This window comes from Gossypium hirsutum, chromosome D10, assembly GCF_007990345.1.
Source record: "Gossypium hirsutum isolate 1008001.06 chromosome D10, Gossypium_hirsutum_v2.1, whole genome shotgun sequence".
In the NCBI taxonomy this organism is placed as follows: domain Eukaryota; kingdom Viridiplantae; phylum Streptophyta; class Magnoliopsida; order Malvales; family Malvaceae; genus Gossypium; species Gossypium hirsutum.
Window position 1 is genome coordinate 41,823,739 of NC_053446.1, and position 16,063 is coordinate 41,839,801.

The window sequence follows — 16,063 nt, forward strand, 5'->3', positions numbered from 1 at the left end:
TCAGGTTAGTTTAGCTTTTAGTTTATTTTTCTAAACATATTTATTTCTTGTTCTTCAGCTTCGATTCGATTTGAATCCAAGTCTTTACAATCTTAATGTTTTAGTACTCTTCTTTTATTATTTGTTTAAAAACGACAAGACAACTTCTATCTTTTCTCTTTTATATTATTTTGTGGTCATCGCATGATTAATCTAATCATAGAAAATATGGTTATTGAGATGATGAGTGGCTAGATCTTTAGGGAGATTAACAAGCAGATATGGGAGTGATTAACGGAAAAGTTAGGGTTTTTCCAATAGGATTAATTGGTGTAAATACATGTGTTCTTAAACCCTAGGCTTGGCGACCCTAGGAAGTAATATAGGTAAATGGATCGAGAGATGAGGATACCAAGAAAATCGTGTATTTATCTCAGTCAGGAAAGTGAGGCCGAGAGCTAAGTGTGTACCAGTTGATTAGTTAGGCAGTAGAGGCTGAGAGGTAATACTATCTAGGTAATAATTAATCTTCTCATAAAAATCCTAAGTCTGAAGTTGATTACAACCACAGAAGCGAGTTAATCATATGCATGTTATTTGAGTGATTTTCGTTTGTTAATGTTATTTGTGTAGTTTTGATTTTTAATTTTATTTTCCCATTTTGACCTTTAATATTGATTGTCGTAATATGATTTTTTTTAATAAGTATTGTTTAGACCTGTTGCTGTAGATAATAATATTTTTAGATTTAATTCAATTTCCTTTGGGTACGGTCCTCGGAATACTTCTCAGTGTTCTATTGTAACACTAATCTATATTACAATTTGACACGTTCACTTGCAGATACCGCACTAATTTGATATATTTTTATTTGTATGATTTATACTATAAACGTTTGCATGTTTGGAGGCAGCCACGTAACATCATGTTTTATGCTATTTAACATGTCATATACCAACATTTAGTCCCTATACCATTACATTTCAATTACATGGATAATATAACATATCATAAGGACCATTTCGCTTTCTCATTACATTCTCGAATCTACTAATTCATTTTATAATCGTATCGACCCCAAGGCTCATATTACTCGAATTACATGATCTTTTACATGTCATATTTTATTATTTTAGCATTAATATACAATTACACAATTCAATATTGAATGTCAATAAGCAATGTATATGTTTCATAATCCCTATTAATCGGACACAAACTCAAGAGGGATACATGAATCACCCACCATCACACCAATATATCCGACACACAGTGCCTGATCGATACGTCTAAAGTATAATATGCACTCCGTGCCTCATCAGTATAAACCGAAGTAAATATATATAAATGTGCCTAGCACCTCATTGGTACATCCGAAGTATAATATGCGCTCTATGCCTCATCGGTATAAATTGAAGTAAAATCCCATACACTAATCCTATGGCATGCCAACTGTACCCGACTCTATCCGAGACCGTTAATAGTGTATTCAACATTCCAAACATATATATAGTTTGCATATCATAATCTAATACGTAACAAATTCACATCATGCCCAAATCAATTTCATACAATTTCATATCATCGTATACACCATTATCACATTTCTCACATGTTACCAACTATTTCATACTCACCTATTTATGGGACAAGTTCATTACATTAAGCAAGCAAATTGCAACAACCATTTTTATAATTTGAATTCAAATAATGAAAACACAAACCAGAATAGGCTATTTGTCCACGACCTTCGTCTTTCCTTTATCTTGAGACGACTCGATGTCATTTTTAGTTGCATACAATAAATTTGATAACAAAAAAATATCGGTTTTTCAAACAAACACATGAAAACACAACAATTTGACATAATTTGTATTTTATTCATTTTAGTCCGTAAATCCAAATGCTTATATTTTTCGATATTTAGTATCGAATCAAAATCTAATTTCATATTCTTTCAGGGACCCCAAGCTTTCAATCTATGACAAAATTTTCTAATAACTTTCACTTTATTCAATTTAGTTTTCAATCTATGACAAAATTAGCTTTCACTTTCGATATATAGTTTTTAATTTCACTACCTTCTAATACAATCTTAGAAAAATCTAAAGTTAACAATTAAACATTCATCAATTTCAAGCTTAATTTCATCAATATTCTTTAATGGCAACAAAATAAAAACTCATCAATTAGATAATCTAATACATGGGAATGACTTGTTATGCTTAGATAATTAAAATTCCATAAAAGTCATCAAAGAAAACCTTCCTTACCTTAGCAAATTTGGACCAATTTTGACTAAGGAGCTTGGAAGATTTTTCTTTCGTTTCTTAGGGCATGGACGGCACAACACAAGGAGGAAGATGACCATCTCATTCTCTCTCCCACTCACTTTATATTTATACACATAATTAGTAGGTAATTATCTTAATTAATTTACTAAGTTATGGATTAATGTGTACATTAATTATTAGTTAATGGAAGATGATGGCTTAATAATTAACTAGATGCTAACATGCTTTAAAAATGGTTTAATTATTTTGAGATCCTTAGTTTAATTACTTATTGAATCCTCAAGTATTTCTTAAATTAAAATTGAATAGCGATTGCATTTTTATAATTTAGTCTCTGTACTATAATTAATGATTTTCTCGATTTAGTTACTTGACCAACCACTAATATATTGTCATATTAAATTCGTAAATCTTTCTATTCATAATTTCATTGACTTGTTTACAGAATTGAATTCTAAAATCATATTTTTTGACACCGGCTAAAATCAGGTTATTACAGCATAAGTTTGGACTTGTCGAGTAGCCATGGTGTTGACTTGTGAGCATCGCATCAGCCATTTAATAAACAAGCCATTCATAATTAGAATTTCAAGTTATTAAATGTAATTTATTTAATTTGGTTGTTTGGCATGTATATAAAGACTCAAGTTAAGTGTGAAGTTGTAATTATGAATGCCATGTTTAAACCCCTTTTAAGCTTTCTTAACAATTGTTTGTGCTATTTCATTTTTTATAGTGTTTATGCTATGTATTTGGGACTAAACGAGCTTAAGATTTATTCTAAAATGTTTTGATTCATGTTGAGATGATATAGTGAAGTTTGGACATGTTTTATAGGGTTTTTAGCCGATTTCTGCTCCTGGGGTCCAAGGTCTTGAGATTGCATCAAAGTCTCGAGACTTACAAACATCAAGGCTAAGTTTCTACAATTCTACCCCTAAGTATCGAGAATTTAGATGGATATGGACAACTATTTGTCTCGGTTCATTCTTGATGTAATTTTTTTATTTTTTATATATTTTAAATACTTTTTTATTTATGTTTACCACGTGTCAAAATAAAAAGGTTGTCATGTGTTGCCCCATGATTAATTGCTAGTGTCGCATCATCAAAATCTTAACAACGTTTTTACAGAGTTATCAAAGAATGTGATGGAATCTAAGTTCAGATACCAATTAGATCTAAAATAAAATTTAAATACCAGCTAAATACAAGTGAACAAGTTCGAAGACAAACTATAGAGTTAAATAAAAGTATGGCATTATTTAACAATTTCAAGTTTATGTATTGATTAAATCCAAAAAATTGTCACCAACTAAGTGTCCAACTTCAAATTTCAAAATATACATTAACCTATCCAATTTTGATGTTCAAGTCTTTGATTGCATGATTCGACTTCCCAAGGCAAATTGGCGGAAACCAGTTTGATAGAAAAGTTTAATTTTTTTTTCTTTCAGATAAATAAAATAGTTAATTTCATAAGTTGTCCCTAAATTATTGGTCACTTTTTAAATTGGTCTGAAAACTTCAAATTGTTCTAATGAAGTTCTCAATCTACTAGTATCCTTTTCAATCAGGTCTTCCCATTAGTCGTCTTGTTAACTTTTTGTTAGATATCAGTTAGTAAATACAACTATAACACTTGTTTGTCTTTCATACTTTTTTCATTTTTTATTTTTCACTTTTTCATTAATAAATACATATAAATTATTATTTATTTTATAATTAATTTTTTAATTTATAATTAATTATAATATTTAATTACATTAATTTTATAAAAAATAATTTTAATTTAAATTGTAATAAAAACAGCTTTTGGAATATTTTTTTGAAAGTACAATTTTTTTTGGAATATTTTTTCTTTTTTTCTTCATTATTTGTGGAGAATTTTTCTCCTTTAAACTACAAGCAAAAAAAAACAGGCAAATAATTTTCCATGGCTCATAAAAATAGTTAAATATATATTTTAATATTTTTTTCTTCACGTATTTATTATCCTTTTTTTTTTGTAAACAAATACAAAAATAGGTTATACATGATATTAGTTAGTATAAATTTTATTTACATTTAGTTATGATAAAAGTAAATAAAATGAAAATAAAAAAATAAATATGTTCTTAATTAGGCAATGAAAACAGATGATACTTTATATTAATTAATATAAATATTGTTTGCACCAATTTAATTATGAAAAATAGAAATAAATTAAATGTAAATAACTTTAAAATATTTTCAAATTTTATTACAAATGAACAATTTTTTTAATTACTATGACGTTTAAAATAAATTATGCTAAAATTATTTAATTTTAAGTTAAAAATATTTAATAATTACATTAATTTTATATGCATTTATTTATTTATAAAAGAGTATAGAGAAAAAAGAATAAAATATATAAAAAGTAAGATGTGTTGCAATCAAATGGCAACTTGCCACCAATATTTAGCATCAGATTTTTAACAATCACTATCAAAAAGATCACTAGAATATTTAAAAAGATAGTATTGGATACATTACTCGGTATAATGATTTATTTGATCCTTCAATTTTATGAAAAAAATTCATTTTAGTTCTCCATTTAATTTTTCATTTTTTAGCTTTTAAACTTTTTTTTTTCAAATCACTCCAAAATGAATAGAAAAATTAATGTCTTTTTAACTTTACTAACATGGCATACACTTTGTCAAGTGGATAAAATGTCAACATTGAATTATTTTTTAAGTTTTTAAATTTTGAAAAACTCAAAAAATTATAAAAGGTATTTTCAAAAAATTAAAAAAGTATAAAATATATATTTTAAATTTTTTTAATTTTAAAAAATTAATTAAATATCGATACGTCACCCACATGGCAAAAATATTTTAATTTCTCTATCCTTTTGGAGTGATTTGACAAAAATACAAATTCAAAAGTAAAAAGGACGAAAAATAGAAGGTAAGATTAAAATAACTTCCCTCGTAAAATTGGAATGCCAAAAAGTCATTACGTCTTCTAACTTTGCAAGTAGAACTATAAATTTGTCATCTAATAATAGGGTTAATATTTGGTATGCAATACACTTTTTTTTTATTCCACAAGTATGTTTAAAAAACTATCATAGATCTCTTTTTTTAAAATATTCTTTTGAATATTAAACTATAACCCTATATGATACTCCTCGCACTAATAAAATTTAAAAACTTAATAAATTTCTCTGCTTCATATACTTGATATACATTTATCATCACCTAAACCCTGCTTGTGGAATTTTTAAATTCTACCGACAATGTACTAATTATTTACCCAACACCTGATTGAAATTAATACTAAATAAAATCAATTCATATTGAGTTTAAAAAAAAAGGTAAAGCAGAGATAAAGGAAATGGAGATAATGCCTCGTTTCTAATGAAACTAGAAATGCTTGATGTAAAGAAGGCAGCAGTAACACTCTTTACCAAATGTTTTCCTTATGAAAAAGATTACAAACTCACTCCAAATCTGAGACCCCATCAAATTTTCCTCAAATCAATTATTACATCAGATAAGTAACAATCAAATTTGTGGGCAAACTCCCCTAGTTGTTTACCTCTTTTCAGTGCCCATTCGAAGGTCGGAATACGGTATAGCCATTGATGCCACATGCCATATTCGGATACTCTGGGCTGTAGTATGCGTAATTTTCACCATCTGCATTCCTCATGCTGAGTAAAGACAGATCCGAAGTTGCCATTTGCCACCGGTTTGGGACCAGTCCATCAATTTGTTGTCCATTAGCATAATGTAGGGGGCTAGCTTGTGGAATAAACTCCCTATCTGTATCGAAATGGTTGCTGGAGGAACTACTATAACCTTGTTGGAACCCATCATTATGGTAACTCAGCATTCGCTCAAATCTGCACGAGCCACTTGAGGATCCCATACCATCTGACAAGCCCAAATCAGAATGAAAAGGAAAATGCTGATTTAATAAATATGGCTCATTGCCAAGAGCATGGAAGCCTGCTCCTGCCCTAGCTGCCTTCCCAACATTGTGCTCCTCATCAAGCAACTCATTTATGATGTCAAGATGTGGAAACTCGTCTGCCAAGACACCTTGGGTCTGACGCCCAGATGCACAGGCTGGAAACTCCATTGAGAAGTGTTCCCGGGACCCATTTTGCACAGACCTGTACAAGTCAAGATTTTCAAATTCACCAAGCAAAGTATTAGAGTGCATGCTTCTACTGCTATCCCTCTGAGAATTCTCCATCCAGTGGGGAGCACTCCGAAAGGTTTCCCTAGTTACCAAGCCAAATGGAAGGCCTGATTGGACAGAATTTGGCTCCATCTTCCCAGAACTCTGGGGCATATACAGTGGTGCAGAAACCAAGGCAGGTGGTTGTGAGTATACTAGTGATGGGCTGATGCCTGAGCTAGGGGAGTTGGAATGAGTAAAACCAGCTGAACTAGAAGCAACATTATGGTTACCCATTATGGCATTTCTGTAAGATTGAGGAACATAACCAGCAGCGGGGGATAGGTCAGGGCCCAAGTGGCCAACAGCACTAACTGATCGAGCAAGCAAAGGAGTAGTTTGAACCATAGAAACAACAGGAGTAGTTGGCCTAGTACCAGGAATTAGAGGGGCACTGGAGGGCCTTGACATCACAGGGACTTGTGGGATAGTAGGTTCAGATGGTTTTGGAGTCGCAGACTTCTGAGTCTCAGATTTCAAAATACCAGTTATTTGGACTGATGTACTAGAAGATGCAGGTTGATCACTCTGTTGCAAGCCGTTTGATAATGTCTTCCTAACTGAAATAGAATCTACACTGCCAGCATTCATTTCCTCTGACCTAAGCTGAGCAGGTAGTAGATTTTTTGAAGGGCTTCTTGGAGAGGATGGTCCAGCAGCCGTCTTCTCTTTAGGTCTTTCCAAATCAACTGAATCTTTGGTGCTTGGTTTCTTTAGCGGCAAAACAACTTCTTCCTATTACGTCGAGAAGATAAATGTCAATCATAAATATACAACTGTGAAGTGGCAAGAAGAGGTAAGAACTTAATGAGATGGAACAACAATATACACCACCTTCCTAACAGCATCCTGCTCAGCCCACTTTGTCTGATCTGATGAGGAAACAGCAGCCTCAAACTCAGCTTCACCAGCCTTGCTACTTTCAGTAACATCATTTTGATGCCCTGCATCTACTGCAGGACAAGGAGGCTGATAATCAGATTCTGTAGTCCAACTACTGCCATCACTCAATGTTTTACTTCGCTGGTTCCTTCCTCTACAAATTTGAAGAGCCAGATGAGATAAATACCATGTCATATCATCCAGAAGCATTAAAAGAAACCTAAGCAATACTTTACCTGCTCAGTGATTTTTTATTGTGGTTGTTTGAAAATGAGTTCCCTTTATAGGGACCATTCATTACCACTGACGGTACTGAGTCTGTTGAACATGTTGATGAACTATCATCCATTAGAGATGGGCTCCTCTTATCAGCTACTCCATTCTGTACACATGACAGTCCACTTATTCCACTGGTACAGGCTTCTGTGGGGGGATGGATTTCTGAGGTATCTGTATCCCAGTTAACAGGACTAGCATCTCTGTCTTCGGAGTCAGGCTGAAGAACTTCAGTGGCAGCACCAACAGAATCAGAAACATCACCCAGAACATCAGCCTTTTCGGGCACTGGCTGCTCCTCCACCATCACAGAGGCTTCCTTTTCATCATCGGGGTGGTATTCTTGGTGCTTCCTCTCTGCTGCCACAATAGCCTTGTCCTCCCTCCCCTTCTCTTTGTTTTTCCGATTATTTCGTTTTTGCTTAGCCTGCAGTACACAAGCATTGGAAATGCATCAAATTCAGAACAGAAGGAAAAACTTTAACAAATTTAATCTCCATAAATATATATATGTACATATGTTTGTATAGCACACAAACACACTTCAAATTGCTTCCCAAAGTAAATTAGGGAATGCTTCAGATAATCACCAGAAGAAAAAAAATTTTGAATGTGAAACAATATTTTATTTCATTTTGTTTGACAGAGGTGGTCCAAGAAGAGTTCATTCAGGACGTCTGCTAAGATTCTACCATACCAAAAACAGGGATTATACCTGTTTTTTCTTTGATTTTTTCTCCTTCTCAGATGCTCCTCGTTTAGCCTTCTGCTCGCTTTCTGCCAGCCAGGCAGCTTCTTCACGGATGAGTTCTTCTTGCCTTTTTAAAGCAACAGCTTCCTGATAGGCAACTTCAATCTTGTTGCTGTATGTAACCAAAAAATTAGGGCATCTATGGGTTCAAATAAGTATCACCATCACCCATTAATATCCTATAGAGATTTCTCAAAAGAAGTTTGAAACACTATGTGAAAATTAAGAATCCAACCCTTCCATTGAGCTGGCAGAGATGGTCATATAAAGGAATACAAAATCAAGTCTAACTGAATTACCACCAAAATTTGTGCGCATAAACCACCATCAGAAAATAAGACAACGCCCTATTTCTATAAGATTCTTTTAGCTGGTAAGTTGACTAAGATCATATATCGCCCTCTCCCACTGAAAGAGAATAAACTTCCGTACTATAGTGCATTTGCCATCCTGGATGGTGTTTTCATGGTGACCAGATTATCATGCAGATATATAGATGCTAAGTGTAACAGAATGCAAATAATTGACATTCACTTAGGGTTAGTTTGGATGGGCGGTGCGATTACCTGCGATTAGTGTAAAAACAGCGGTGACAGTGAGATTAGATACTGTAGCGATACTGTAGCATGAGACAAAAGGTAAGCTAAACACACCGCACCGCACCCAATCGCCCATCCAAACCCACCCTTAGTAAGAAAACTTTGTAAACTATAAAATTTGCGATTTTCAGATAAAAATGTCTAGGCAAACTAGAGAGAGAACCATTTAAATTAAATAGTGGCTCTCATCAAATATTTACCCTCCATTAACCAGTTGTCCCACAAAAACAAATACCATACTTATTACTCCCTTGGGTCCATTACTTGATAGGGGAAACAAAAAAATATCAGATACATACCAATGAATCATCATATTTATACATGCATATTCATTTGGTGGCTGATACTAGTTTCAAGGACGCATACCAGCATTTCCAGAAGTAATGAGAGACATAAATAACCAATCATTATTTTAAGGCCGAATCACAAAGCACGGTACCTGAAAATATGAGAGAGAACAAATATTTCCACCGTCCTGCGACCCAATTCCGTAAGACGTCTTTCATCACGCTCAATTGAATCCTTGTTGAAATCCTCTCCAGAATTTCCATCCTACAGAAAAATGAGAAGACTTGCTGAGAAAGGGAAAAGCTTTGTTTATTGTTGCTTTTTAAAAATACCAAAATAAATATGTTATGAAGGGCTGGAATTATCTTTCCCAGAGAAGTAAATGGGAATAGCATTAGCTTCTAGGGAAGCAAAAGCATCTATTTCGAAACTAGATGGAACACCTATTAGGACAAAAAGGTAAAGAAAATTCCACTAATATGTTCTCATCAATTGCCAAAAATTTTAAAATGGAACTGAACAAATTACTTTGTACTCCCTTAAACATGTGATTTTCTTACTATAACCTATCCAATGCTGTTAAGGCACTCAGCTAGGTGCTAAGGCACAGTGAGAAAACAAGATTGCGCCATCAACCTTCTCAGACAAAGCTATTTTAAACCATGTTACTCAGACTCAGGTGTGAGTGTCAGATACAAGCATGCATCCAACACAGCTATAGTTGGTTTTTCTAACATTTTCCATATATTTGAAGGATCATTGGAGGTCATATCCACATATCCGTGTGTCAGATACGGGTACTTCATGAAAAATGAAGAGTCTAAGAACATAGATTTTAAATGGGCCCTTGCACCAATGCATTTTGGGCTTCAATGCTAGGTGACAAAAAAGCTAGCTCCATTGAACTGGTGAAGCCAGCTTTTAGGAATCTCTCTTTCCTTTTTTTCCCCTTCTTTCTTCTAAACTCAAATGACCACTTATAGCAAAAAAGTAATAAACCTTTAATGCCCATTGAAGCCGACTTTTAACTTTATTATTTTAAAACTCAAAATATCATTATTTATTTAATTTTTTAATTATAAAACTACTAGTCGTCACTTTATTAGTTAAACTTAGTTAAATAATTAAACTGAAAGCTTCAATCTCCCTCAAACATTGATCTTAAAAACCGTATGCTGACACTACCAAGCAAGGGTAAACATGCTTGTTTTATATATATTCTCTATCATTTCTACTATTTATTATTCTTTTAATTGTTTTTCCCCTTCTCTATACTTTTTTCTCCTATTGTAATTTTTTAATAATTTTTGTAATATGTATTTGGAGCAAAGATTGATATATATTATTGTAATGAAGACTCAATTCTTTGATTTTTTTTGTAACTAATGGACCAATCATAATGTAACATATATATTTATTAATTTATTTATAAGTATGCCCCTTATAGCATTTTTTTTGTGCCTTTCACCTTTGCACATTGGGCTCTAGAGAGGACTTTGCGTCTTGAGTGAGCTTATCACCCTTAACAACATTGAACCTATCATCAATATTCAGGAACTTACCTTAGTTCGGTTTTGAGGACCTTTCTCATCTTTCGGAGGTAGTGGTTCCAAAGCTGCCCTTTTTAGAAGTAGCAGCACATCGTCCACCAACAAAAACATATCTTTTTCCATATGAACAATTGGTGCTGGCATTTTTTCAGCATCCAATAGTTTGGACTTTGCTTTCTTGCCCTTACTCTGGCCTTCTAGTGCCTTCAACCCACTATAAAGTGAATCCATTACCAAAGTAGATGTCACTTCCTTCTCTATAAAAAAGTGCTTCACAACTATTTTCAAAATCACTTCTGTTTTCTCCCTGGACATCCGGCGCCTGGCATTTTGGTCAATCCCCAACCAGAAAGCACAGAAGCTGCAACATTTGCAAACATTAGTTCAAGAAGAGCAACAAAAAGCTAAAAGTGATGACCTGATGAGAAACAAAGTCACCAAACATGTGCCATTTAAAACATGAAGAAAAGGACAAAGAAAAACAGCCAAGTCTAAGAAAATTGAGGCCAACTTTGACAAATGATGTCAAAGCAATAAGAAATTTGATGTGGCAAGAACAAAGAAAACCCTCTAAAAGGAAAGCATTCAAATATAACATATCCTTCAAAGACAGATGCTGCACATGGTTAAAACTTGAATTTAGTGTTCTAGATGAGTAACATATCATTAAAAGACAGTGTATAAATCATTTACCTTGACCAGCTAGCTTTATCCTCTATCAACTTCCCTAGCTTTTGTTGTCTCTCATCCAAAAAACGGCGACAAATTTGCTCTACATTTGTCAAATACACTCTAACAAGTTCTCTCCTATACTGACAATCAAGGCAACGAAAAGGTCGGTCTGCTTTCTCCCTACAAATTCAAAACAAAAATATTACATTTGCTCACAAGATGGAAAAAAACTAGATCAGGTGTACACAAATTACCAAAGCAAATCAACTTGATTGTAGCATGCCAAAGCAATAATTTCAAAATGAGGAAACAATTACCAAAAAGACCGCAGTAATAAGCCAACTTTATCATCAAAGGTATAATACAATGGCAGAATGAAACAATTACCAATAAAGAGTTTAATCCTGAATTTTATATTTACTGAAAACTAGGATTGCAAAAGTTCTGCTGATAAGCATGAAGAACAATATTCAAATTCCATATGTATGTTGCTACTAATGATGTCGCTCTTTCTCTTTAAGTACACATGTCTAACACATCCGAACATGGGTATAGGAATATGACCCTCTAAACAGAAGGAGAAACTTATTAAAAAACTTGAACATACTATAGCAAGAAATATAATATACCCATATCCAACACAAACCTGAGTACGAGCAACATAGACTACTATTGAATGAAGCCCCACAGGCAGAAGATTTCTTAACAATAAATTACCTGATGACTTGAACTTGAGCTTTTATGACAAGTGTGTCAGATTCTATAAATCCATCATAAACTTTAGAGAGCTCCATAAACTTTTTCCATCCCCAGTCATGCTCTTTCTTCCAGAATCGATGTAAAGTATCTGCAATCCACAGAATGTTGCTGATAATTCATGATCCCTAATATCGCAACTAAACGAAATGTGGGACAACTAACCTGAATATTTTGATTTCTTAGGATCTTTATTCACGACAGCTATTGTAAACTGTGCAAAATGACTCCAACCTGTCTCCAATAGAGCAAGGAAACATATAAGTTCAACTGCATAAACAAAAGATAAATGATAATAAATACATTGTGTAATTTACTGATACTATCTAACCTGGAAGAAGTTTGTCATGATTAGCAACACAGAGAAACAATGAGAGATGATTGCAAACATCACAACCTTGTGGGTAAATTAAGATGTACCTGTCAAACATGGCAAAATGTTCAAATCGAAACTAGTGAATTTTCCCTGCTGAAAAAGCATATGTTTCTTTATGGACAACATTATGAAGTCTAAAATATTTATCTGTTTGTGTGTACAAGAACGTATTCTCCACATAGAATTTCAATATGAAATGAAAGAATAGGAATCCAGAATGAGAATTATGAACGAGAAAGGGCAGAAGTAGACAATAAGAGCCAGCAATATTTCAGCCCCATACCACTTGTAGCCACCAACTTCAAATGCATTACTACGAAGTTCTCTTTTGTTAATCTGTGAAAACTTCTCTATCTTCCACGTATACTTTCCATATAATTCAGAAGGCCTTGGCCCTATAAAATAAGTGAACTCACTTTAAGAAACTTTGGTCATAAAAGATGGGAAGAACAAAAAGAACATATACCAAAAACTTCAAACTTAAAATGAAAGTGTAAAGAAAGTAAAGAGTGACAGGACTTCTTGATAAGTATTCCCTAATCCAACTTAATTTGTAATTCTTTTACACGCAAATAGTTTACAGCATGTATCATCTAATAGCAAGCTAACCCATTCACCTGTTATTATAAAGAAATAAACTCAGTTCAAGAAATTTCAATCATAGAAAAAATGGAAGAATAACAAAAATGCATCCCAAATTGCTCATACATAAACTGAAAGATATACATATGTGATACTGATAGAGAAAATGTCTAGAACGATACCCTAGCCCAGCTTCATTTGTGCTTTCTTTTTCTTTTCTTTTTTTTAAAAAAAATCACTGCGCATTTAGAGCACTCAAAATAGTTCAGAACAAGCATCTTCAACTAACAGGCTAGCCTATTCACCTCTCATGTTATATGTCAGGAAGATACAGTTAAGAGCACCTTGAAGAACTCCAGATGGCATTTAAAAGAGAAAATATAAAGTAAATAACTAATACTTGAAATACACATGACATTTAAAAAAAGAATAAGAAGTTAAAACAAAAAAAGAATCCTGAGCCATAAAATCCAATCCCTGTCTGGACATCATGATTCATGAGCACTGAAACTTTGTGTCTATGGAGGAAATCATTCAAAAAGATCCTCCTTCCATCCATCTAGGCAACTTGCATATAAAGGGTACTGGAGATTAAAAAAAGATTCAAAACAACAGTATGTTTGAAAAATATCTGCTCAATCCAATTTTTAAGAGGTGAATGTGTCATGAGAGCCAGGCTTTAGTTAAACCTTCTATAATCAACCATTGATCAATGAGTTAGAGCTTAAAAAACACAAATTCACACAGAATTAACAAGAAACAAATCTACAGTAACATTACACTCAAGACAACTGTGGCTTATGCATGCTTCAACAATCTAATCCACCAATTCTAGTTATTATTATAGGTAATTTCTAAACATTAGAGAACCACTCTGTCGCATTCCAAAATTTAGACAGAAAATCACAATAGACTAGCCAAAACTAAATTCAAGCCAATTTTTTAATCATGCCATTCAGCATTTTATTATCCACTAGATTTAATATATAAAGGATTCAACTTAACACTTCAATAGTATCAATGTTGAGAATAAACAGACAGTATACTAATAAATGTTCAAAAGGATAAAGGGCATTCAACCAAACACCAAAGGGGAACCATACACATACCACCATCATCATCATCAGAGTCCCAGTAAGGGGGTGAGGTTGAAGGTGTTCCGTTTTCCACCTGGTCACAAGACCGCCACTCTGCCAACGCTTCCCCTGCTTGACAACGCTGCCCGCTTGAAATCCCCTCCACGGACCTTCCCACTCCAGTCTCCTCGCTTGCAACTGCAGCCATTTTCCCCTAGAAAACTCCTCCCCACACTCCTTGTGCCCCACTTGCTACAAAATCAAGAACCCGGTTAAGAAAACCAATCAAAATCATTAACTCTTAAACCTCACTTCGAAATGTAAATCATCAGAAACACCATTTCAAAGGAGGCATATATCCTCTAATCAATCTTATTTAACCACAGCATCCTAAAACCCAAAATTAAAACTACAGTTGCATCAAAAATTACACGGCCGTTTACCATTAAAGTTTCCACAAAACCAACTGGCACAAACACAATTTATCAGGCTCATATGCAATTTAATAGCAAAGTTTTTCATATTAAAAACATATATAATTTAAAGAATCTATCATTATTTTAATTAGACAGATTCAACGACTACAATCAATCAAATTAAATTAAAAACCAATAAAACCCTAACAGGGAAAATCTTAATAAAGTCAATAATCAAGCTCAACAGAATCCTATGAATCAACCCATAAAACCCAAGTTAAACAACCATCAAATTAAGACCCAATAACATGAAACTCAAGCTCAGTTAAACCCTCTAAGAAAAATAAAGATCGCCGGACTCAAACCCCTCTTCGCCAAAACCCCAGAATCAAACCCTTAGAAAACAATAAATAAAAAATAAAAACCCAATAAATAAAAGAAAAATCAAAACGATTTGGGCAAACATCATGTAGATCGAATAGTGAAAACGAACCTGGAAACGGAAGAGCCAATAAAGTTTTTCTTTTTGCTTGTTCAAATAGGGACTATGGCAGCTCTCTTGAGATTCTAGAGAGAGGATAACAGAGACAAAAGACAAAATAAAGGGGTAGCAGCAAGAGAACGAGCAAAGAAAGAGAAGAGAACCCAGGGGAAATTTTTTTTTTTCTATTTATTATAGTAAATTCTTTAATTCTGTAATTTAATATTTTTCTGATAATTTACTATTTCTCTTTTTTTTTCTTTTTTCTAAATGTGTGCGAGGGATGAGATGAGAAGGAGGAGATATACGTATTTATATAATTTACATTAATCTCTTTAGGTAGATCGGGTTGATCTTACATGGATGAATTTAGATCGGATTAATAAGATTTAAATTTTGTATGTCAAATTAGTTTTAATTTCGACTCATTTCTAATTTATGTCAATTTTGCCATCAATCATTTTAGATTCGAATTATTTTATATTTGTAGACTAAAATTTTCGGGTAGATTCTTTCATTCAGAATTAATTTAATATATAAATTATTTTAAATTTATCTATATTATATATAAATATTTTAATTGGGTGATATTATCATAATCGGGTCTTAATTATTAAAATATTAAAACCCTCTTATTTTAACAAAGTAATAAATATTAATCTAAGAGTATTTTTAATTTTTTAAATAAAATCTAAAAAAAATATTCATGCTTACAATGGGTTGAACATGAAACACCGAACATATACTCTTTCAACATTGTCATTTCAACTAAAATGACATTTGATGTTAAGTGAATTCTTAATAAATATATATAATTATCTTCACTCGCAGGCATGTCATAATCTTATTGATAATATTGTCAATTTAGTT

General features: G+C 32.9%; 1 protein-coding gene across 1 annotated transcript; it reads right to left on the reverse strand.

The window, feature by feature from the left end:
• Positions 1-5,653: 5,653 nt before the first annotated feature.
• Positions 5,654-15,534, reverse strand: LOC107893229 (TNF receptor-associated factor homolog 1b). Its single transcript, XM_016818170.2, has 13 exons — positions 15,206-15,534; positions 14,330-14,548; positions 12,922-13,033; positions 12,594-12,682; positions 12,428-12,496; positions 12,224-12,353; positions 11,528-11,686; positions 10,847-11,195; positions 9,436-9,548; positions 8,362-8,509; positions 7,607-8,073; positions 7,323-7,524; positions 5,654-7,223 (listed from the first exon to the last, which is right to left on the reverse strand). Exons 2-13 carry the CDS (start codon positions 14,502-14,504, stop codon positions 5,847-5,849), a joined length of 3,390 nt encoding a protein of 1,129 aa, XP_016673659.1. The 5' UTR covers positions 14,505-14,548; positions 15,206-15,534; the 3' UTR covers positions 5,654-5,846.
• Positions 15,535-16,063: the final 529 nt, after the last annotated feature.